The 26414-nt window shown below is 36.6% G+C and overlaps 1 protein-coding gene across 10 annotated transcripts in view; it reads left to right on the forward strand.

Moving 5' to 3' along the window:
- Positions 1–26414, forward strand: part of TBC1D5 (TBC1 domain family member 5) — a 528942-nt gene that overhangs the window by 283857 nt on the left and 218671 nt on the right. For 8 of the 10 annotated variants that reach the window (XM_081826016.1, XM_081825991.1, XM_081826005.1 and 5 more), the window contains 5 exons: positions 10951–11059; positions 12537–12626; positions 12727–12801; positions 13930–13997; positions 25129–25164. In XM_081826016.1, the coding sequence (XP_081682142.1) occupies positions 10951–11059; positions 12537–12626; positions 12727–12801; positions 13930–13997; positions 25129–25164 (378 nt within the window). The remainder of the gene's footprint in view (positions 1–10950; positions 11060–12536; positions 12627–12726; positions 12802–13929; positions 13998–25128; positions 25165–26414) is intronic. The other 2 variants (XM_081826055.1, XM_081826044.1) reach the window with 1 other exon arrangement.

Raw genomic sequence — 26414 nt, forward strand, 5'->3', positions numbered from 1 at the left:
AACGGTGGCGGTGGTTAGTAATGGTTAGTAATCCTATTTTTTTTTAAAGATTTTATTTATTTATTTGACAGAGAGAGACAGAGAGCGCGCACAAGCAGGCGGTGTAGCAGGCAGAGGCAGAGGGAGAGGGAGAAGCAGGCTCTCCCCTGAACAAGGAGCCCGACATGGGGCTCGATCCCAGGACCCTAGGATCATGATCTGGGCTGAAGGCAGTCGCTTAACCAACTGAGCCACCAGGCACCCCTGTAATCCTATTTTTAAAAATTTTTTTTCTAATCCAGAGCTTTCACAAGTGTTTTTGTGACATTTGTTTATATATATAAAATTTATATGTAATAATATATATAAATATATATAAATAATATGGTTATATATATATTTGGTTCAAGAGAGCTAACAAATCTTCATTCTGCAAATCTTTATTGTACACCCATTATAGGCAACCCAGTGTGCCAAACCTCCAAGACCCAAAGACAAATAAAACACTGCCCACTTATCATCTAGAAGGGGAGACAGACATGGAAGCAACTAATGTAGATGATGACCAGTGTTATAATGGGGGCATTTTACTAAGAACTAGAGGAATACCAGTTGGGGTAGTTAAAATTGAGGGGTTGGGGAATGGTGGTTACAGGGAAGGTATATCTGCTGGACATTCTAGAGGGACAAGACTTTTCTATGAGGTGAACAATATGAGTAAAGGTAGTCTTCATTTTCTACTCTAACAATGCATTCTTTTTTTCTTTTTTTTATTGGCACTATTAAAATGGTTAGATTCGATTGGCCTTACATTTGTTAGTGACAAAATTATGCCCTTAGTTATGAAAGACAACTAAAGTGGCCCCTACAATATGAATATTTACATATATCTGTTTCATTCTGTTGACATTGTTACTTTGCATGAACTAGTATTTGATAGTATTAAAATTTTAGATTTTAGATTTAGTATATCATAGGTGTTTGATATATTAAAATCCATGATCAAAAAATTTAACTGGGAGTTGAAAATGAGAATCTTTAAATCACAAAATTAAATGAAATAGTTGATAATGATACAATTGAGAATGAGTATTATGTGCTTAGAAATATGGGAAAAATCAATAAAGCAGCTATGGAATAAAAAATAGCCTGCTAATGAGAGAATATTTGAAATTTAAAAGAAGTCCTAGTATCATCTGAACATATGGACATAGTTTTCATTTCATGATTATAGATGCAATGTTCTGAGATATAGTAGTTTAGCTGGTTGACATATTTCAAGGATTTTCAAAGATTAAATTTCAAGCTATTTGTTCAGATTAGAAAAGTAATTCAGATGACAAACCCAAGTCTCTGAACCCATTTGAAGCAAAACAGGATTGTTGAACACTATCTCTTAACTCTCATTCCAATTTTTTAATGTGCTTCTAGATCTTAAAAGTTGTCTTGAGCAGCAGAGCTCTGCTGTCACTGAACCAGGCACAGACCGAGTAACTACTCTTGTTTGCTTGCCCCTTCCGACCTGACCACCTGGCCAAACCCAGGGCCTGCTTCTCTCTTTCAATATTCCAATTATGTAGGTTGAACAGGGACTATTTTTTTTTTTTTTCTACTTGAGAGATCTAGAAGAGGGTCGAGGGAGTGGGATAAATAAAGCCAGAGTGGTCTGATTGGCGTTTTTAATACTGCTCCCATCCCTGTTTTTCCCACTGTCACCTGGACTGTTGATGGGTCCTAGAGAAGGAACCCCATTTTCCTGCGTCTATATGTCTAGGTGCCATTCCTAATCATAATATTTTATTTTATTTTTATTTATTTTTTTAAAAGATTTTATTTATTTGAGAGAGAGAGAGCATGAGCCGGGGGAGGGGATGGTGGACAGAGGGAGAGGGAGAATCAGGCTCCCCGCTGAGCAGAGAGCCGGACGCAGGACTCAATCCCAGGACCCTGAGATCATGACCTGATCCGAAGGTAGATGCTTAACTGACCGAGCCACCCAGGCGCCCCTGTATTTTAAAAGGCTCTGTAGAAGCAAAGGAAAAAAAAGCTCTGTAGAAAAATGAGAATTTTCTTGTGCTAGTTTTCAATTTTATAGTAGCATTCCATGTGACAGCTTTATGGAAACATCTCTGTGGTTCATATAAGGCTATCTGTGGTCATATAATTAAAATTTTTGTGGCATCCATTTGGGAGTATCTGAATTATTGAGCATATGGGTAACAGGATAAAAAAATAACAAAAGGCCTTTTATAAAGTCAGGACTAGATTTGAGTTCTCTTGAAGTAGATGAACTTTCAGGTAACATAAAATTTCATCAGTGGAGAATACTTCTGCCTAAGACAGGACTTTTATGAAATATATTTTAATTTGGACAAGGAGGTCATGAGAAAATGGTTCATCTTCTGTGATGCAGAACAACTGTTTTAAAAAAATTAGTAATAAAAATACTACTCCCACTGGTGTTCTAGCCTACACAGGAAACACAGTGCAGACTCAAATTAGGTCTCCGCACCTTGATTCCTTCATTTTAGTGTCTTCTCCCAACCCTTTATCCCCTACCCTCTATATCCAGTATTCAGAAAAGGGACTTTTCCTTTTTTTCTTTGAGATAGAGTAGGCAGTTAAGGAAAGACCCCGGAGGGAGATACACATGCATTCTCCCCTATGACCCTAGCCAACAGTAACATATAACTTCATTATGATACATGTACATTGTGGTTTTGATCCCCTCCCTGCAGGGAGAAGGTTGCCATGACAGTTCCAACAAGGACCATATAGGACCAAACCCTGCCCCCCTCCCCTATTCCCCCACCAATAGGAGGAGTCCCTTAGATGATTGGAAGCAGCCTCAGAGACCACCCTAGCTATGACCCATAACCTATGCAAGCATAGAAAGGAAAGACAAAAGAAAACCTGACCCCTGATGCAGTTGCCACCTCTGGGCCTGTCCCCTTCTCCCACCTTGGGAGGGTACTTTCACTTTAACTGCTAGTAAAGGCTTGCTTAAGAGTTTGGCTCTGAATTCTTTCTTGGCCTTGGAGGGAATGGGATTGGCTGCTGACATTTGGATATACAGTGACATATTGGTTATTTACAGGTCAAATTTCTAATAGCTTCAACCAGCTAGAATATAACCAGAAACTTAGAAATAGGAGGAAAATATTAGAAAAGATGAAATGTTTGCTTATTAAAATATGTTTAGGCACAGGAGAGCCCTTCCAGTCCTTATTCCCACAGTCTTATTTCACATTTTTCTTAAATTAGAAAAGATTCTGATAATTTATGATGTTGAAATAGGCTAGAATGTATGGCAGTTTAAAGTCTAGTTTGTTGTCTTTATTTTAAAAAAGACACACTGAGCAAGGGACAGAGTGGTGGAGATTTAGGATTTTTAAAAGCTAATGTATAATCATGATACAAATTGGTAGCCAGTAGCCTGAAAATGATAGTCATGAGAAAAATGTCACTAAAAACAGAATGGAAAACTCCAAAAGCAAAGCAATGTGGAGTTATTTAATGTAGAGGCAATTAGCCATAATGTTCCAAATGTATATCACATCTGGACAAAAATTTCTTTATGGCTTAGTAATATTTTGATACTCTCAACATTTTTGTGTTGCAAAAAAAAAATCACTTATATAGCATACATTGGTCATTCATTATGCTAGGTATATGAGGTATTCAAGCCTGGGATTTTTTTATAGTAGTGAGTTTTTTTCTTTTAAATTATAAATGAGTGAGATTTTCTGGTGGCCCTTGGATGAGGATATTTCCTTACCTTTTCAGAGGCCCATGTGAAATTATTTTCCTAGGTACCTTAATCCAAACAAATTATAAAGTACATAATGTCCGTATTGACTTAAAGTTTATCACATGACCCATTTGTCTTCATTTAAAATTTACATGTCCTGGATCTTTGAGCTAGTCTAATACCGAGTATGGTCATATTAGGTTCATGATTCAGCTCTTGGGTCTGGTTCTTGCCAGCATTGATTATTTTTGGTCACTTACAGATGCATCACTTCATCACTAAAGATTTGCTTCCCTAACTTTTATGTGTATATAAGAAGAGCGAGGTGGGAGGAAGCAAGGGGCAGAGGGTGGTGGTAAAGACAGAGAAACCTAGACAGAGAGAGGCAACCAGATAGAGATAAAAAAGAAAATATATCTATTATATCTATATATGATCTTATTAGTAGCACCGTTCATTTAGAATTAATTATATACTATGTTACATCTCTTACGAAACTATCTTGACTTTTTAACTAGTTGTACTGTTTAACTTTTAAAGTGTATCTGTCTTCTTTCCCCAGTAACACTGTATGTGATATATATCATGTGTATATTTATATCTCTTGAAACTTTTTTATAGTTGTTACTTTAAAATTCAAATGTATCTATGAATGGTTTATTATCCTTAAAACATTTGAGTTTTGGTGTTCAATATAGGAACCATTAGTGACATGAGTCTATTTAAATTTAGGTTTAAATTAATTGAAATATATAGTTCTTCACATGTGATTAATGATTACCATATTGAACAGTCAGATATAGAATATTTCTGTTATCTCGGAAAGTTCTGTCGGGTAGTGCTGATCTACAAATTATCAAATGAATGATGGATTCAGTTATAATCCATTCAGATCTTTTTAAGAGAAGGTATTATTTGAAGCATACATGTATTTCTATGTGTGTAATACCCTATAAATCAACTCAGTCTTGAAAAACATGGTTTATGAGATTAGATTGACTTTGAATTAGGACATCAGATTCTGCTAAATAAATGTCTGTTTCTAAATTACTGCAGAATAATTTGTTCTCAATTCTTTAAGCATTTACTTCATAGTATTGTTTACATTGTAGACTGTGGCAAATTCTTTATCACATAGAAAGTTAGATATCAAGTTCATGCTAGTTTCAGAAATAGCGAGGCAAATGTAGTGCCGTGGGGATGTGAAGAAGGTGGGGGAGGTCTACAGGAAGGTGCCTCAAAGAAATAATTCTATAAGAAACATCAGTTAACTATGGAATATCAAATATATTCATTTCAGATGACTTCATAGAGATAGTTTGATATAGGATCCTTTTCTCACCTGATTTCTAAATGCTGAATCTTTGATTAGTAGTATAATGACATTTCTTATATACTTAATATTTTATAACCTTGTGATACAGCTTTTTTTGATTCCGTGTTTATTGACTTTACCTACTTAATATGACCTTGAATTTAGAAGCTCTTAAACATTATATTTTGAAGAGAATGATACATTTTTTTTTTAAAGAATATTATACCTGACAGTCCAAAACTATTGCTAACTCAGTGTTTTGTGTCCTCATGGACATTGAGGTGGAAGTTCAGAATTTCTCAATTCAGAGTTAAATCCAAACCCAAATCAAAATATCATCATAAATTAATTTTAGGAAACCTCCATACAGTGAACTGTTTGTTGCCTTTGTTTCAATGGGGCCTCATCAGATGAGAATATATTTCACCTAGACATAGAAAGAAATCCATTTTAAGCTTGTAAGTAATTGTGCATTCTGTTTTTATATTTATTTATATATGTATAAGTGATATGCCCTGATGTTTCATTATGGAGAAAAAAAAGCTTTAAATAAAAGTAAGTTTTTTAAAAATTCCTGATACAGGAAGCAAAAAAGCCAGTACAGTTTCTAATTGCCTTTTAGAGTCTCTGAGTTCCCTCATTACCTGTGATTTAAGCTAAAAATGAGGTAATTATAGATAACATCAGTGTTTATCTGGTTGATCTTGGCACCTGCAGTCCTAATGTTGTAGCTTACCCATATCTGGTGCCACACTTTACAGTCTGATGCTGACATACCTAATTTACACTTCTCATATTTCCATTGATTTTTAAGTTAGATGTTCCTTGTTCCATTTGAATAGTATTTTTAAAATCATTTCTTGAAGATGGCATAAAAGTATATACTCCTTTACTTGGAATATTGGATTTATGGTACAATCCTTTCATTAGTAGAAATCTTTCACTAATATATTTCTATACAGATTTAAAATTTATTGTGTCCTTTTACCTATATATTTGGTAAAGCAGTTATGGTCACTAATATGGCAATTTTTTTCAAATATTGGCATGCACTTCAGGATCATAAAATTGTATAAACCTTTTTGCATCAGATTCAGTTTTCTTACCTTGTGCTTTTCACCGTCAAATATTCTACACATCTAACTCTCATCTTATTTTGCATAAAGATCACCTTTATTTTGCCCTGGCCTTTAGTACTACTATTTCTAGTCAAATCTCAAAAAACAAGATGATCAAGGGCTAGCTGACCTTGTAAACTACAGGATCATCTCTGCAGAGCTTCTTCACCATACCACCCCCTTACCATACCTCCCTCTTTGATCTTCCTTCTCTGTGACCTGTTCAACTTCCCCCTGGTGATAATCATTCTCCATTCCCCTCATTCTTTATCAGTGAAAACCAGACTTAGCTCCTCTTAACCAAGTATTGAAGATCCTGAGTACTAGACTGTATGTAGTCTCTGAATTGTTTTCAGTAACTGTAGTCATTTGGGTTTCTTCAGTTAGCCCCATAAAGACATTGCTGCCTGCCCAGCTGGTGCCTGAAAATGGGGGTAGAAATCATCCTATAAAATATACAGTATAAAATTATTTTCTCTAGTGTGTCATCATTTGGGGCAATTCAGAAATTTTCTAGTCCAGAACTGCCACATAATCAAGTAACTTATGCATTATTTAGGTTACAAAAGTAATTAAACAATTATATTTAGAAGGTGCTAACTAGTTTTATACTAACTTTATGTGCGTATCTTAGGAAATACTACATTAAAATATATAATTAGAAAGAGATCTTACAATCATCAGCCGTATTTATTCACTGCGTATTCTAGTTGATTGCCATGTCAAAAAACAAACAAACAAACAAACAAAAAAACCCTACCAAAACCCAAAAGCATTGCCAAGTGGATTAGCTACCTAAATAGGTATTCTTGGAGGGGAGACCTCAATTGCTGCTGCAGAAGTTGATTTCATTTCCTGAGAAATGACTGCAACACTCATGGCCAACATTTTTAATCAGTCACAGTGTTCTTTTCTGAGGAGCACATGGTAGCCTCAGAATCCTTTTTCACACAGTGCTTCCAAGGCAGCCACTACCAATCCATTAACAATGGCCTGAGAAATAAACCAGTTTCTCTGCCTTTCTCTGCCTTTCCCTGCGTAGATGCTGGTTGTTTTTAGGGACCCAGTGTCTGCAAGGCATAGTGGTTACCACTAGATGGCACTAGTGCTTTGTCAAGAGAGTCCTTAAGGGCCAGGTGTCTCTCTAATCTGTTCTATTTGAGGCATTTACACACCAAATACCCCAGGTTGTTTTTAACCACTCACAGCAGCTGTTGACTTACTTTCTCAGTCCAGCGTCCAATTGGTGAAAACTTATCCCTGTACCCATGGACTTGATGTTCAAAAACTGGAAATCTAAGGAAGAAAATATAAGGTCATATTCTTGTCTTGCCTTGTTGCCAGAGGCCATTTTTGTCCTTTGATGTCTGCAATACCGTGTTTCCCTAGTGTTGCTTCCAGGAAGATGCTTTTCCTAATTCTTTTTTTTTCTCTTAGTCAATTCTTATGAGTCTTAGTTTCCTCATTGATAAAGAGGGGTTAAAAATACACATCCTAGGAGAGTTGTTGTAAAGGTTAAAAGTGATTTACTTAAAATACTGTATTTTTAAATATATATGGATTTTTTATTTTTTATTTATTTATTTTTTAAAGATTTTATTTATTTGACAGAGAGAGACACAGCAAGAGAGGGAACACAAGCAGGGGGAGTGGGAGAGGGAGAAGCAGGCTTCCCGCTGAGCGGGGAGCCCGATGTGGGGCTCGATCCCAGGACCCTGGGATCATGACCTGAGCCGAAGGCAGACGCTTAATGACTGAGTCACCCAGGCACCCGTGGATTTTTTTTTTTAGCATTTTAATGGCATCATTGCCAGATTTTGGCTGTTACGGGCACACTATTTACTTTTTTTAAATATAGACAAAGTTTAGGAACTACCTTTTCTTTATTTTTGTTAAGCTGAAAAATTCCACCACTGACTCGTCAATAACTTAGTATTCTTTGCCCATGTCCTGATCTGAGTTCAGGCGTAGGTCCCCATTTGTATTTATGATTGTAAAAAACTTTTATTTGGGTTCAGCTCCCCTCAAAGGGCTAAACTCTTCAACACTTTGTCCTCTTGGAGACTGTTGAAGCTCTGACAGCCCAGCTCTTAGGGTAACATTTGAGTGCGTATGGTGCTGCTATTATTTTCTACACTCAGTTTTTATTTTTAGGTATAAAACTAGTTCTCCCTTTTCTGTACTGCCAGGGTGCTTTGCCTTCACCAGATTATTATTGGTTTACAGATCCATCTACCTTCTTAACTTCATGCTTTCTCTAATCTTTCTATGTGCTAAGCACATGGTAGGCACGGTCACTCATGTTTACTCCGTATCAGTGTTCATTAATGAAACACGAGGCCCTAGAAGAGCAAGACAATGAATTATCTGTGGCCTTCGTGTTTCTCTGTTGTTACAGAGCTCTTCATCAGTTTGAGGCGTTAAGCCTTAATTGGAACTTTAAGTACACTGAATAAATTGAGATGATTGTGAATTCCAAAGATAATGTTTCCATTTCACATGCCCCAGTCTCCTGTTCTCTCTACCGACACTGTAATCAAGGCCCAGGGTCTTATTTAAGCTAACAAATAATTATCCTTCATTTCATAAGTAGTATGTAACTTGACCTTAAAAGACTGCGTAACTTGACAAGATGGCAATGAATCTAGCCACCAGCTGTGTCTACCTTCACACTGTCCTGGTCCCTGTGAATAGGAGCTGATTTTGGAAGAGACTTGGGGAGTCCTTGCCTCACACTTCCCTCTCTTATCTGGAATGTATCGGTGATTTCAGGCCATGGAACTGCATGGTCTTGCACAAATTTTGATTCCTTTTGGGTTCTGAATCCATTTAAAATCTGCAGTTTTTGCTTGCAGACCACAAGCTATTTAGACATACTTAACATTTTCTGAGATGTACTCATTGCTTATCTCATCTTTGAGTACTGCTAAAATTGGATAAAAACAAAACCTGAATATGAGATGTGGATAATATATGTGAGATTGTTGGGAAATGGATAATGTATTTAAAATATTATGGGTAATACAAATGGACTAATGTGATTTTAAAAAAAGAACATTTCTTTGAGCTTGGAGCGGCTAAGAATTACTTAAGCATGAGAACAGCGGAAAGAGCATCAGGAGAAAATGTTAGATTTAAATTAATACACAAATTAAAAAGCTTTACTGTGTTGAAAACCAAGGTATTGGGTTAAAAAGTATATGTGTGTGGCAGACAAAGGTGTGATGTTTTTAATGTATTAAAACTCCTCCTTTGGGACAATAATACGGCACACTAAAATAAAAGCAGTATTATAATTATTATTAACAATAATGCTAATTTTAAAAAAGAAATAAAATGACTCAAGCATGAAAATTTTTCACTTTCACTAAGGATACAAATGCAAATTAAAATAAAAAGTATTATTTTCTGTTATGAATGGAGTGTTGGGAATAAAATTTTCATGGAGCGGTGGTAGGAATGTATCTCTTTGGTATGGAGCCAGAGTGCTTGTCTCATTTGGCATACTTAGCCACTAGCCCCTCCTGGCAGAAGGCTTGGGGATCAATGCTACAGGGCTGAGCTGGAAGTTCTCCTGCTTGTGGCAGTCAGGAATGTGCCATTGCCTGCATCACTCTTCTGGAAAACTCTTTGGAGAAGATACTCCACAGTCAGGTGTTTTAGCTGTAGGCGTGCAGTGGGTTGCATTACTGGCCCTAAGATAACATAGTGAGCAGGCTGTCCTTTCTCAAAACGAATCAGGTCTGGCCAGTGACAACTGCATGTGTATATCGGAGGATGGTTGAGGGTTTTAAAGGCTTTCTTTTGAGGAAGTCTCTCTGAAGAGATTGCCAGGATTTCAGCCTTGATGATAAGTTTTAATTTATAAGTTTACTGTGGTATTATGAAATCTGAGAGAAATTTCATAAAGCTGTGCTCAGTAGCCTCAACTGTTGACAAATGATTCTTGATGTTTAGTTTGGTACAAGATGCAGGGAATATAGGTCTACTTCCTTTATTCAAACTCAGTAAATGGTTTGGGACAATTAATTTCCAATTGTTTCCCAGTAGAGCAGATTTACTTGTATATTAATGAGGCACAGGTGTTAGGCCCCCGGTGTCTGCGCGCCTGGGAGGCATATTTCAGTTGTTTATCTGCTCAGCCATAGGTACTGCAAGGTACTCAAGCTTGCCTTTAACAGTTTTTACAGTGAGGCTTTTTAATTTTTTGATGTTTTTTTCAAATTTGCCTGCACCTGTTAAAATTTTAAAACTGATCATGTAGAAAGAAGTTGCAGAGATTTCAATAGGAAATAGCACTAAAAGTTAAAGTAGTCTTCTATTATATTTAACACCCCAGCCTGACACTAAAGAGAAATGGGTTCATTTAAACAGATATTTCATGTGAGAAGCCAATATAATCAACGGTACCCTTTTTGTTGTGTATTTTTGGAGCAGGTATGTCTTTGTCAATGGCTAAAGCAGTCATGTATTTATATTAATATTCATTTTTTTTCTTGTTTCACTGAACTGCACTACCAACATTTTAGAGGAAATGGAATAGCCTCCATAGACATTATGAATTTCAGTAGCTGGCACAATTACAGCGATCTACATATTCATTAAATCTACAGAAGAACTGTGTCCAAAAAGACAGCCATGTGTTCAGAAACAGTACACAACTAAATATATACGTTTTAAAAGTTGCATTTCTTAGACTTTATTTAAAATTAATTTCCTGTTAGCACTCCTCTCCAAGCAGAGAATTTTAACAAAAGGATCCCTATGCTTTGGTTCCTTGCATATAGGAAAGAATGGGAAGAACTATTTGTAAACAACAATTACTTGGCAACAATAAGGCAGAAGGGGATTAATGGGCAGCTGAGAAGCAGCAGGTTCCGCAGCATTTGCTGGAAGGTAAGAAGAAAATATTTATTTACAGTTTGTGGTTGCAGTATATCAACACATTACCTGATGCCCTGGGAGATTACCCATGCAGGGGATCACTGAATTTTCCAGGAGACTTCACTCTCGATTTTTTGGCCATCCAAGTTTATCTTTCATAGGACATTTACTAATAAGGTTGAACCACCTTAGTCCTGAGTAACTGTTGATGGTAAAGGAGTCATTTGAAATAGCTGTTCTTTCATCTCATTTGATAGAGCAGAATTCAAAGCAACACCTTTACATCCCCCAGAGGCTTCTGCAGAAATCCTTGAAGCCGGGCAGGAGCAGAGTGGGATTTACTTCCAGCTTCCCATTGTATCAAGTGCAGCCATTTAGTCACCCCCCTTTTTGATTCAGAAACAGCAGATGGAAAAGATTTTTCAATTTTTTTTTTTTACTGGAAACAAAGTGAAGGGCAGCAGGAAAGAGAAGTGGAAGAAAATTAGGTCAGTCTCCTAAGAGAAAGGGCCATTGATTACCAAAACTAGTGATAATCTGCAGTTATCTTTTTTTAATTGCCTGGAAATATTGTCCCTTTTTGTTCTCTCAAAATGAATTAATTGAGGTTTAGACTTATTTCTGAAATGACTCCTGTTGAAAGTTTTTTAGGTTTTATCTGCAGAAACTGAGCATACAGAGTCTGTGAAAGTAAAGACAGTAAGAAACACATGATGCATTAGAGTTTTAGATTTAATAATTTAAATTTAATAATTAAAATACGTTTTTCTTCTGTTAGATGCAGGCAGTAAAGGCAGGGGACCTGCTGCTAGAATATTTGTATACAAATATTTGTGCCCCACCCCCATTCCTTGTTGTTTAACTTTTAGTATCCTTCGTTTGCTAAAAATAAACTCAAATCCAGATTTATTTTAATGTTGTATTAAACTAAATGAAATAAAATTTGTCTTTTTAAGAATGCTTGTTATTTTCATAAGCTGGTTGCCAGTTGTAAATTACATTTCTGCCTTAAAAGGAATGACTTCACTTCTCAAGCCGTGCCCTCAGGTTGTTCTTTTCCGTCCTTTACCTGCCGGTTTTAAGACAAATCTTAAACCTTGAAATTAATCATTGGACTTTGTGTCTGTCAATATGCCATTAATATAAGACTGTAAAATGGGAATTATACTTGAGCCTCAGTGCATTCTTGTTCATTTTTAATATAAATCTGGAGGGGAGCTTGATTCAGTTTTGTGGTGTAGCTTTTGGGATCTTGTTCTTTTGACCTCCGTTCACTTTTTGAATTGTCCAAATATATATAAACATTCCCAAATATAATTTATTGGGAACTGGAATGCTATGAATATGAAATACCATGAATATGAATACCTCTCGCAATATTCAATATGAGTATCTCTTTCAGGTGATTCTCTTTGACAAATAGTTTTATATGTTGCTTGTTAGGATTTTTACAGAAGTTTCCTTTTTTCTTTTTTTTTTTCCTTGACAGTTATTTCTTTGTGTCCTTCCTCAAGATAAAAGTCAGTGGATAAGTAGAATTAAAGAATTAAGAGCATGGTATAGCAACGTTAAAGAAATAGTAAGTTGTACTTTAATTAATGTAATTGTTTTCTTATGTATGCTTTAAAGTCCAGTAACCTCTGATCTTTGTGTGTGTGTTTTCTTTCTTTCCTTGCCAGCACATCACAAACCCGAGGAAGGTTGTTGGCCAGCAAGATTTGATGATCAATAATCCCCTTTCACAGGATGAAGGGGTAAAGTTCATCTTTATTCATATCTCAACTTCTTTTGCCCATAAGAATATGCTTATGAGACTAGTTATCAATCACAATGAAAGCAGTGTTTTTTCATGCCAGTTAGTTTTTTTTACTCCATATATTATGCAACCTAAAACCTGATGGAAATTATTCCATGCTATATTCATCCTGTGTTGTAGGAGGTTTATGATCTATTTCTGTGGAATGGCACTATGGAGAAGTCCCAGGGGACCATAAGAACTCAGGGTAAAAGAGAAGAGCATAAACAGGAGGATAGAACTGTTTTATCAAGGTTGTAGTGGGCAGTGAGGAGGCTAGGAAACCTCCCTTTATGATAAAAATAGATAAGCGTTCACTTGGTGGGACTAACTTCCAAGAAGAAAAGTGACTATTTGTAGTGAGTCTATTAAGTTTTTAAAGATATTGAAAAAGATCTGCCTATCCCCACTGATATTCCAGCAAAGACTAATAAGAATAATTGCTACTTTAGAGGTATTGTATAACTTCTTCGATTGCTGCTCTAATTCCTGTTTCCCTGCTAACAGAAATTATTTTTCAGCTAATATATAATATTAGCATTTCTTTTTTTACCTGATACATATAGTTGTTATGATATAGTCAATAGTAATAGCAGCACAGAATATTAAGTAAATTTTAAAACTTTGCTTAAATTCACATTTTAAAAAGTATCTAAAAATCTGTTTGATCATAAAAACCAAGCTTTGCAGAAAACATTATATGTCTAGCGCTTTGGGAATTCAGATCAGGTTCAAGTTGAGACCAGTTGGCCTATGGCCCTGCTCTAATCCAAGTAGACCTCTTTGTTGTTTGTAAGGGAAGTAGTGGATGTAGAACAGCAAAACTATCATTCACTTTATAAGATAATACAAAAATTTAAAATATATACAGTATTATTACTGGAAAAATTGATGTTAGTATAAGGATATGTTTCTGGTATTAAACTAGCTTTTAATAAAAATTATTCCAATTTCAGGTTTCCTTTCCACAATGTGAAACGATAACTCAGAGAAGGATAAATTTGATCAGTTAAATTATTAAATTGAGATCATAAAAGTCAAGCAAAGGTGTAAGATTATCTTAAATAGGTTGTTTTCCTTATTTCAGAGTCTTTGGAACAAATTTTTTCAAGATAAAGAACTGCGATCAATGATTGAACAAGATGTCAAAAGAACGTACGTAGAACTTTTAGTAATTCAAATTAGTGTTATCTCTTTGTAATTGTAGTAAAATACAAAATCCATAGAGGAGTTTTAATTGAATGCAGTATTTGCTTTGTATTAGTAACAAAGTTATTGTGGCCATTTTTGATAGCAACAATTATTTTCTATTCTTAAAATATAGATTCCTGTTTTCCCTTTTCAACATAAGTTGTAATACTGATAATCTTAATATTTAATCCATTTTTCAGTTTTCAACAGTGATTGAAAATCATGTGCTTCTGATTAAGGTTATATTATGTGGTCATAATATTGGTATTGCTAAAAAAATTGTCTCTTGCTTCACACCTTTGAATCTCTTTCTAACCAAATTACTTTTTAAATGACAACTATTATTTTTACCCTCCTCATTTCTGTCTCTCTCAAAGTCATTCAGGTTTGCAAACAACCTCTTCTCTGCATCTACTTAGTATTTACCATGTGAAAGAGTTGTTTACTTAGCTCATGGTTAATTAATATCCATGACTTTAATATATTGGGCTCCATCTTTCTGGCTCATGTAGTGAGAAGTACATGGAATTTGTGTGCGAAAGTCCTAGGATAATTTCTAGCAACATATGCTATAATCTTAAGCATTTTACTTTTCAATGAACATCTTTCCTCAGTGTCCTTTTCTGTAAAATGGGGATAATAGTTAACCTAAAAGGATTGCTGTATATTAATAAGTGTACATTTTAATAGTAGTATTTAAATATGTTTGCACTTTTTTTCTAAAGATTTATTTATTCATCCTAGAGAAGGAGAGAGAGTGAGCATAATATAATGATATAATATTATGAGCAGGGGAGAGGGACAAAGGGAAAGGGAGAGAGAATCTCAAGTGGACTCTATGCTGAGCATGGAGCCCAACATGGAGCTCGATCTCATGACCCTGAGATCACAGCCCTACATCATGACTGGAGCCAAAACCAAGTCGGACTCTTAACCTACTGTACCACCCAGGCGCCCCTAGATATGTTAACACTTTAAGCTGTAAACAGTTACATAAGTGTTAGTAAATTTAATCATTGGATCTAGGATAGCAGAGTCATGGCTATCCCTAGTGCCTTTTTCCAGGTTCTTCTGCAGCTTCGCCTGTCTGCCCCACCGCTAGTTCAACTCCTGCTAGACCTGTCACAAGGTCAAGGCCTCTGGCTCTCTGAGATCCATCTCTTTCCAGGTCCCAAACACTGCATAATCAGATGACATAGACTGCTATTAAGGTTATACTACATATTGAACAAATCACATTTTCTATTTTAAAATGAAAATCAGTGGCGGGGTGCCTGGCTGACTGAGTCGGTAGAGCGTGTGACTTTTAATCTTACGGTTGTGAGCGCAAGCCCCACATTGGGCCTAGAGCTTACTTTAAAAAAAAGAAAGAAAGAGAGAGAGAGAGAGGAGAGAGAGAGAAAGGAGAGAGAGAGAGAAGGAAAGGAAGAAAGAAAAGAAAGAAAGCAGTGGAATCATGGGTTCAGAGTACAACAGAATTGTATGTAACTGGCACTGGCGGCAGGTTGAGGGGAGGGAGGTATGGGATCATTTTGATGAGCTGAGTTATGTAGGTAACCCGAGAGTAACCAATTATAGGGAAACTACTCTCAGAGGCGTCAGTGCTTGACTTCTAGTATATAGTTGCAGAAAGTAGAATGCCATTGTATTGGTGCCCAGGAGGCACTCAAATACTTGTTGGAAAAAACAAAAAACAATTTCCTCACCAATCACTTAAGTAACTGCATAATCAGTGGCAGTAAAACAGGCCTCTTAAAAACAAAATGCATGGTATATATTGCTAACCAAACGGTAAAGGTATCCTTTAAAAAAAAAAAAATTGGTAGGCAGTTATCTTAGAAAATTTGGCTAATAAGAAGGATTATGATTAATCTCTCTACTGTTATCAAATGATAATGGCACTGGAGTGGAGTCACATACTCAGAGGCCCTGTGGACCAGACTGGTTGAAAGACAAAGCAAACAAGAGAAGGGGAAAATAAAACTCAGACAGCCAAACCTCATAGGAAGTGGCACTGAGAGCCCATTGATTATTTTGGTTACTTAACACAAACATTTATGCTTTGCTGGGTGAGAAAGTGTTATTTCGTGAAAAGCGTATTTGGTTTTATATTTTCTATGCATTTTTCATATATTTAAAATGTGTGTGTGCATGTGGTGTGTACAACACATAGATGGCTAACTTATTCTCTTACAGTTGTCTCCACTGGTACATTTTAATTCAGTTGGCAAACCTGAGATTCAGGGATGGCAGTTAGGAGACCCTATAGTTCATAGCATAGATGGAGGAGGTTGCATCTTCTTCCCCAGAAGGCTCTTCCATGGCTCTCCTCCACATTTAGAGAAAGTCTCCTTGCCATCCCTATATAAATTCTGTGGCAGGTAGCTTAGCTTGTAAGGTAAGACTGTCAATCTTTTAAGCCACCAAATCGCCTAATGATAAAAGCTGAATAGCTTGACTAATTTTACTACTTTAGGTAATACATTCTCTTTATAAGGTACTACATGATCTAAAATCCATGGTTTTCAATCCAGTCTGTAAGGCATCTCGTGATGCAATAGGAGAAGAAAAGAAGAAATACAGCTCAACGAATGTTACACAGTGTTACTCATTTACTAGCATCTGTGATAAGAATTTTGTTTTTTACTGTACGTTTATTGAATGTCTACTGTGTCCCAGCCTTATCCTTTGCATTGTGGGAACAGAGTGGTGAATAAGACAGACAAGGGCCTGCTTTCATGGGATACACATTTTAGTGTCGGGGGGGTGAGGGGAGTGAGACAGTCAGCACGTATAGATAAAGAAGATAATTGTAAAGGATGGTAATTGCTGTGAAGAAATAAAGCAGGGTGATAGGATAGTTAGAGGGATGGCAGTTTTAGGAACAGTGATTAGAAAAGGCATCTCTGAGAAGATGACATTTAAGCTGAGATGTGAAAAATTTTAAAAAGCCAGCCATGTGAAGATCTAGGGAAAGAGCATTCCAGGCAGAGGGAACAGCTAGTGCAAAGTCCCTCAGTGAAAATAAGCTGGGTGTTTTGAGAAACCGAAGGGGGGCAGGTGTGGCGGGAAGTAAGTGATTTAAGTAGGGAAATTTGGGAGAGAGCAGGTGCCAGACAAGCAGTCCTGTAGGCCAAAATAGGGAGTTGGGGTTTTATTCCAGTTGCAATGGGAAGCCATTGGGGGATATTGAGTAGGGCTGTGATATCTAAAAAGATCATTCTGGCTGCTGTGCAGTGGGGTGGGTAGAGGTGAAGATGGAATCTGGGAAAGTAGGAGTCTTGTGGTATGATTCCACATTAAGTAATGTTAGTGACTTAGATGAAAGATGTAGTAATGAAGATGGTTAGGAGTAGATAGGTTGAGGATGTGCATTTTCTATTTTTAAATATTAAGTATAAGAGGTCATTATATGTAGTTTTCTCACATTCGTCAGTTCTCTTCCACTTTTGCTGCCCTGTTTGTAGGTCTTTTTTTTTTTTTTGCCTCCTGTCTAGAGTCTCTCACTTGTTTAATTGTTTTCTTCAGATCTGTTCTCTTTCTCCTCTAGTCGAATCCATGTGTTGTTACAGCCTTATTTTCAGAAAGCACATCTAGTCATGCTACTTGCCTAGTCTGAAGCCTTCTCTGACTCTCTGGTCTGCCGAAGAATGGATTTACCCAGACCCCTAACACACACATGGTTCCCTTTTAGAGTTTTCCAGCTCTCTTTCTGTTACTGACATCTAGTTTAACTCCACTGCAGTCTGAGAGCATGATTTCTCATCTGCCAAATTGGTTTGGGTGTGTTTTGCGGTCCAGAACATGGTATATCTTGGTGAAGGTTCCATGTGAGCTTGAGAAGAATGTGTACTCTGCTGTTGTTGGTTGAAGAAGTACATAGGTCTCAGTATATTCAGTAGATTGATGATGTTGAGTTCACCTGTATCCTTCTGATTTTCTGCCTGCCAGATCTGTCCATTTCTGATAGACAGTTATTGAACTTGCCAACCATGATAGTGGATTTTAAAAGTTCTTATTGCAATTTTATTAGTTTTTGCTTCACACGGTTTGATGCTCTGTTGTTAGGTGTATATATGTTAAGGATTGATACGTCTTCTTGGAGAATTGACCCCTTTATCATTATGTAATGCCCTTTTAAAGAAATCTTTTAATTAGGGTCAGCCTGGTGTATTTTTCTCCATTCATTTACTTCTAATCTAAATATGTCTTTGTATTTAGAGTAGGTTCCTTGTAAGTAATATATAGTTGGGTTGTGTTTTTGATCCACTCTGACAATCTCTGTCTTTTAGTTGGTGCATTTAGACCATTGGCATTTAAAATGATTATTGATACAGTTGGATTATTGTCTATCATATTTGTTACTCTTTTCTGTTTGTTACCTTGTTCTACGTTTCTATTACTGTCTTCCGCCCTTTTTCAGCCTTTTGTAGTTTTAATTAAGCATTTTATATTATTTCATTTTCTTTCCTTTCTCAGCATACCAGTTATACTACGTTTACTTTTTTTTAGTGATTGCCTTAAATTTTACAATAGACATTTTAGGTAATCCATATCCACTTTCAAATAACACTATACCACTTCATTGATAGTGTGAGTACTTTATAATAACAAAGTCATCCAAACTCCTTCCTCCCATCCTCTGTGTCATTGCTGTTATTCATTTCACTTATATATGAGCATATATATATCTATGTATGTTTGCACGTATACATACATATAAGCACACATAGTTGAGTACATTGTTGGTATTATTTTAAACAACTGGTATCTGTTATATCAATTGACAGTAAGAAAAGTAAGTTTTTATTTTGTTGCACTTATTCCTTCTTATGTTTTTCCTTTATGTAGATCACAGTTTCTAACCTATATTATTTTCTTGTAAATCACTTCTTGTGAAGCAGGTCTACTGACAACAAATTCCCTCAATTTTTGTTTGTCTGAGAAAGTCTGTTTGTCCTTTACTTTTAAAGGATAATTTCACAGGATATAGAATTCTAGGTTGGTGTTTTTCTTCTGTCAACACCTTGAATATTTCACTTTACTCTCTTTTTGCTTGTGTGGTTTCTAAGTAGAAGTTGGATGTTATTCTTCCCTTTGTTCCTGTACAGATAAGGTGTTTTTATTTTTGTTTTTCCTCCCCCTCTTTAAGGATTTTATCTTTGATTTTCTGTAGTTTGAAGATGATATGCCTAGGTGTAGTTCTTTTGCATTTACCTGGCCTAGTCTTCTCTGAGCTTCCTGGATCTGTGGTTTGGTGTCTGACATTAATCTGGGGAATTTTTCTGTCATTATTGTTTCAAATATTTCTTCTGTTTCTTGCTCTGTGTCTTCTCCTTCTGATATTTCCATTGTGTGTATGTTACATCTTAGGTAGTTGTCCCATGGTCCTTGGATTTTCTGTTCTGCTTTTTTGTTTTGTTTTGTTTTCAGTCTTCATTCTCTTTGCTTTTCAGTTTTCAAGAATTTTGTCCCCATCTACCCTTTAGCTCAGAGATTCTTTCCTCAGTTATATCTCATCTACTAATAAGCCCATCAAAGGCCTCCTTCACTTCTATTACAGTGTTTTGTTATCTCTAGCACTTCTTTTTGATTCTTTCTTAGGATTTCCATCTCTGCTTTTATTGCCTGTTTGTTGTTGCATGCTGTCTACTCTATCCATTAGAGCCCTTAGCATATTAATCATAGGTGTTTTCAATTTCTGATCTCATAAGTCTGACATCTCTGCCTTGTCTGGTTCTGATGCTTGCTCTGTCTCTTCAAATTGTGCCTCTTGCCTTTTGTTATGTCTTGTAATTTTTTTCCTGGTAGCCAGAACATGTTGTGGTAGGTAAAAGGAACTGCTGTAAATAGGCCTTTAATAATGTGGTGATAAGGTGAGTGGGGAGGGGAGGTGTTCTTTAGTCCTGTGATTAGGTCTCAGTCTTACAGTGAACCCATGCCTCTGGACCATGACCTTCACAAGTGTTTCTAATTCTCGGCACCCTCTTAGATGGGACAGAATGGTTGAAGTGGACTGGAGTTGGGTATTTCCCTTCCACCAGGTCATTTAGGGTCTAAGAATACCCCAGCAGATTAGGCTCTGGTTAACTAGTTTTCCCTGAGGGCAGGTTTTTGTTGTTGTTGTTGTTGTTTGTGTTTGTTTTTATTTTTGTTTTTTGAGGGTAGGTTTTGTTAAGAACAGAGTGCTGTGTTCAGAATGACTCCACCCCCCCCACCCCCGTACTGGAAGCCGAGGGGATTTTTTTCCTGATATTTACTGTGGAAGCCTGGTCAAGCTCTTGGAGGTGTTCAGGGGGTCCTTCCTATTATTGGGTCCCTCGGAGTATTTAACTCTCAGAGTTGTCCATACTGAGCTTCTAGCAATTTGTTAAGTATTGTTCAGGTTTTCCTATCCTGCATTGGTTCCTGTGAGGGATTTTGCTTATGAGTTCTGCTCTGGTAAGTTGTGACTCCCTATATTTGCCTGTTTGCCCTGTGTCCTCCACTCTCTTAATAGATCCAAGAAGAGTTGTTGATTTTTCAGTCTGCTCAGCTTTTTACTTGTTGGGAAGGAGTAGTGATGTCCAGGTTCCTTATATGCAGAACCAGAAATCTGAAGTCCCTCCACAGTTCTGTGTTAGATCAGTGCTGTGTCATTATTTCCTGAATGGATTTTGTGTTTTCCATTTTCCATGCTTTGCATTACTTGCTTGTCCTCTCTTGGAATGCTGTTTCTCCCCATTGCTCCCTTTTGGATTACTGAAAACTCATTTTTAAAGGCTTGAGTTCATCACCACACTGTTCATGACGCATTTTCCAGTCTTTACAATTGGAAATAATATGTGCCTATTCTGTGTTCTAGTAGAATTTCTTAATAACTTTTTGATGATATTACTTAATTTCTTTGGGTCCTATATTTACTTAGACCCGCCAGTGTATTCAATCTGCCAATGTATTTAGTACATTTATATTAATCTCCTCAGAGTGCCAGGCACTGGAGATGCCAAGATAAATATGTCATGGACCCTTAAGAATCTCAAAGTCTAATAGAGAAAGCAGCCAAAAAAAGTTACGGTACAAGATAACTGGTGCTATCATGGAAAGAGTATGTATGAGCACTTTGATGTTAGCCCAGGTCTCGTCTTTCAGATCTACTGGTAAGCCCTTAAAGGGCATGGACCTGATCTTGTTTTTGTGCCACTGCAGAGTCAAGTTGATGCTTAATAAAGGCTCATGGATTGTGATTCTTATCACTGATGATCTGTATTGTTCAATTTTAGTAGTAACAATCTTTAACATTTTTAGTCTTTAGAGACATAGCACGCTTTGAAAAAAAATACTGTTATTAGCCTTCTAGTCCAAGTTTAAACAAGATAATTTCATCTCATAAGCTGTGTTGTTGCCATCATTATTGAATTTATTTGATCTGAATATGTATTAAATATTATCTTCTCCTCAACTAATTTTAATATTCCTTTATTCTACTAGCCCTTTTTTGCCTCAGAGGGTTTTGTATTCATTTCAATTAATTGTTGCTTATGTCAACCTAATGAGGTTGTTACTGTTCTCATTTTTATTACTGAAAAAAACTGATAATCAAAAGGTAAATCAAGGAACTTCTAATTTACAGCATTTCTAATTCAGAGCTTGAATTGTCCATTCTGAACCAATTTTGCCATGCTTCAAAGGCTGGAACATTAAATGAAATAAAGTATTACTTGAAATGATGGGAAATACTGAGTTCAGAATAAAATACCATTTCCATACTAAACGCCAGAGAAGTCTGTTATTTGGTCTATCAGGGTCTATTCTAAAAGATATTTGTAGTGTATGTAATGTCATTTGCAACCTAACATTTATAAGCTGTTTATGAACAGTATCACTCTTTCTTCAGATGCATTTTCCTCTCTCTTGAATTAAATGATTAAAATTCTTTAACTATTATCATTGTAACTTTGACTGTATTTAAAGTTTATCTGATTGCCTGTTGGATATGGTAGTCAACCTCTTCAGTTCTTGGTCTTTTATGTTTCTGGTTATTGTAATGTTGTTACAGTAGCACTTCAGGCTGCTCTGTTCATCAGTTAGTTACCTTCTTTCCTACTTCACTCTCCATGATATGGTTGGATCTCTAAGAATTCAACTTTCTCATGTTAGTGCTTCCCTTTGGTTATAGTTTATATATGGATCAAGCTTTAGATATAATTGATATAAGCAAACTTTGTCTTCTCAGTTTTTTCTTATAATTTAATATTTTTTGGATTCATTAATAATCGCTAAAATTCCCCTTTAAAATTATAGATGTGTGCTGTCCAGGCACATGTTGCTGTATAAATTTAAATTAAGTAAAATTAAAAATTAAATCTTAATTTACAGTAGTCATATTTCAAGTGCTAATGGCTATTGGATGGGACAACACAGATATAGAACATTTCTATCATAAAAAGTTTTACTGGGCAGTGTTGTGTAGATAATTTGTTGTTATGTATTTGTATATGATATGAGTGCATTTTACTTTTTATTCATAGTGAATTTTTAGATATGGTCTGTGCTCAATACTTAACTTTTATTTCCTTCCTCTGCCCTTAAGAGTACCTCCATGAATTTTTACGATATACAAGTCTCATCTGAGTTTCTAGTCGAATTTAGTTATTAACTTACATGGTAGTAGGCAACTTGAAATTAGACTACTTCGCAAATTTTTCCTGTATTAATGATACACAAAAGTAATTTTACAAGGTGAACTTACTGATTTTTAAAATTTTTCTTAAAGTCATCTTCTCCAAAGTTCCTATTTGGAGAGAAATAACTGCCAGTCCTCTGGTCCAACACTGTTTGCCACACTGTACAAAGTTAAGATGTCCTAAATGTTGGTCTCTTTTATATAGTTTCCTCCAAGCCCATTTTTTTACTTAAATAAAAAACAAATTCCTTAGGGAAGGAAGATTTTACAAGCAGTTTCAGAGCAGAATTGATTTTGGTTTGTGTTAATGCAGACAATCTGCCCCGTGTTAAAATGTTAAAGAGAAAAAAAGAAAAACACACAAGCTGCCATATTCGTGTGATCACACCAAAATAGCAGCTTGTATTTATATTTTCAGTCTCCTCGAGGTGGACTGCAGGCACACATGAATGAGGGGATGTAGTTGGTGGTGTGTTGTGATTTTATTTAATGCAGTCAGAGTACATGCTTGTGCATGCACGACCAGCCCTCGCATATGCACTTGTTCACAGCCGGGAAAGCGAAAACGACAACACAAGCCGCTCTCTAAGAGTTGTCGGCAACCTGTGTGTGTGTTTCTTAAATATTAAAGAGGGGAAAAACAGATTTTCAGGAAATCAAGAAACAATTCTTCTTGTCAAATGGCCTGTAGTCCTGCCTCATTTGACAACATTTAAGGTAAAAACAAAATATTTTATTATTATAGTTGCATATATATATATATATTTAGCAATATGTGTTTTCCTGTACTGCTCCTGTTTTTGACATGTATTTTTCCCATTTCTGTTCCATTTAGGCACGCAGATTCTTACCACACATTTACGCCAATTTACGGGATTTTTTTAAATTTGAAAAAAGTTCTTTAGGACTCGAGTGAGAATGTAGGTGTGTTTGCCGCAGGACGGACAGTCATAGTGCTTCGGTTAGCGTCCTGATGCTCCTCACGTTCGGGACTTGGAAGCAGCGCTGCATGTAGTGGCAGCGCGGAGAGAGCACCGTGAGCTGCCGACCGGAGGAGGTTTTGCTTTTGAGATCCTCCTTGCTCTCTGTTAAGCCAGGTTTTTCAGCACTGTGTATAGTTGTGGGATCACATATTAAAGAAGGTTCAGAAGTCAAGTCTGGTGGGTGGTCAAGTAATAGTTCATCCTAAAGTGTTCCTCCCAGGTATAACCAGTATAGTAGTAGAACATAATCTTTTCAGAACTTAAGTGCAGATTCAGAATTGAAGCTACCTTAGTACTTCAAGGGTAAATGCTTTGAGTTACTTTAAAATGTTTTAATTGTTGAAAAACTGCAAAATAGTCTGTATTTTCAGTTGTGAGAGTCTTGCACTTAAAGTGCACGCATCTATCTACTTATATATTTTTTTCCTAATCTTATACCTTTATGGTATGAGTAGGAAGTTTTTTGGTTTTGTGTTTTGGGGGCAGGGAGGCAGTGGGGTCGAGGGCTTGCTGTGTAACTCAGGACATTGGAGAACTAGACAGAAGCTTTGATGAAATGTCTATTAGATGGTGACACATCCCATCTCCTGAGACTCCAGCCCCACCTGCCCTTTCCCCACTGTGCATTCTTTGCTGTTCCTGTCATTATAACCCTTCTGCTTCATTATCTCACTTGTAAGGTGATTTCAAACTCCCACCTTCCATGTTAGCCTCTTGGAGATTTTCTGCTATCCTCTTAGGCTGGATTCTACCTGTTGTCATCACAACAGATTTCTACATTTTTTTTTAACATTTTAAAATCAGTATTCACCTTCAGTTTGTGGCCTGTGAAAGCTGTATTGCTCTTGTCTTTATTAACTGGAGAAACAATGACTGCAGAACTCTGCCCCAGCCTTTCTTCTGCTTCACCTTCCCACCTCCAGTCCTTGAGTCTGTAGATTTCATTTTTATTTTTCATTGGTTTGTTTGTAGGTTTGTGGATTTTATTCACTCATTCAACAAATACTACTTAAGAAATGACTATGTACTAGCTACTCTCATGGAAGTTGAAGGTCCTGATAAAGAAAATGGTGCCTGTTTTACTCTTTTATACATCATGTACATTTTATTGTAATTATCTCCCTTTAATCAATCTGCAAAATTGTCTGTTTTCTCTCCTAGATTTTCTTGAGTGCTTAGTTCTCCTGCTTTGTATCTGGCACCCATAATAGGCATTTGTGTTATTGGTAGTCATCTAATTAAATCTCTTTAGTTTGCAAACCTGGAAAGTTGAAACTAAAAAAGAATATGACTTAAGAAAATATAATTTGTTAATGGCCAGAATGGAAATAATGCCTGGGACTCCTAGTCTTTCCACAACTCTGTAATATTTTATGTTAACATTGTTTGCCTAGATTTAACACTTTCTCAGTTCAAGAAATATTAAGTGAATACCTTTTGTATGCAGAGCACTCTGTGGAGCGAACAGGAGATGGAAACATCGGTGAGTTACTGTAAGTCTTACTCAGAAAGAGATTAAGTAAATATGGTGTGTGCCCTCTAGGCTGATATACTCTAATGCCGAGTTTCTCAACCTCGGGAGCATTGACATTTTGGACCAATTCTTTGTTGTGAGGGGCTGTCGTGTGCAATATAGGATGTGCAGCACCATCCCTGACCTCCAACTGCTAAAGGCTCTGTGAGGCATGCTTTTAAATCTTTACAGGGCATCAGGGCATCTTGTCTGACAGAGGGTTCTGTGAGGCACCACTTTAGAGCTTTCTGGGATCTTAATGAAAGATTTTACACTCAGTCCCTTGGTTTCATCTTTAGACCTTTTTTTTTTTTTTAAATGTGTTTTAGATTTGATGTTTGCCCAGAAGCAGCGTTGTAATGTTGGCATCATTTGCTGAATAGAGAGGCTGAGAATGAGAAGAAGTTTTATTCTCAGAGTCCTAGAACCTTTACATTTACTAGTTCTTCCTTTTGCTTTTCTCCTCTTTCATTCTACTGTAAGTTCAAGTGTAACTCAGGCAGCACCTTCAGCACTCTGCCTGGATAGCTCCCTCGCTAGGTCACTGAGCTTATGTGGTACATTTTCTATTTTCTGTATAACTAGAGGCTGCCTTGTTGCCGCTCTGTAATAAGGAAGCTTCTGCCTCCATTTTTCCTATAATATTTTCCTTATTTTCATTTAAGCCCTCACTGGCTGCCTCCTCACGGTCTGTCTTTTGCTAACAGCCTTTTTCATATCCTTTAATACTTCACTGGTGCTGTATGCAAGGTCCTTCCAGCTTCTGCCCAGTCGCATAGGCACTCCTACCATGTATTCTGTGGTTTTTTAAAAACACCCCCGATTCAGGTATCTAAACCTGTATTAGTTATCTGTAGCTGCATAATAAGTTGACCAAAACCTAGTGACTTGGAACAATAATCCTTTATTTCAGAGTTGCTGCATATCAGCGGTTGGAGAGCAGCTTAGCGAAAAGGTTCTGGCGTAGGAGTCTCCTGAGATTGCAGTCGGATATGAACTGGAGGTGCAGGCATCTGGAGGCTTGACTAGGGCTGGAGGATCCATATTGGTTCCTCTCCATGTGGGTCTCTCTATGGGACTGCTTAAGTTCCTTTTCCAGAGAAGACTACTTCCAGAGCAAGCAATCCAAGAGAGGAGAATATTCTAAAAAATTTGCACATGTATTTTTAAAACCACCACAGTCCACAGGTAGCTTCCCAAGCCTCCTGGATGACCTTTTT

This window comes from Leptonychotes weddellii, chromosome 1 (assembly GCF_054177405.1).
Source record: "Leptonychotes weddellii isolate Sample4059 chromosome 1, ASM5417740v2, whole genome shotgun sequence".
NCBI lineage: Eukaryota > Metazoa > Chordata > Mammalia > Carnivora > Phocidae > Leptonychotes > Leptonychotes weddellii.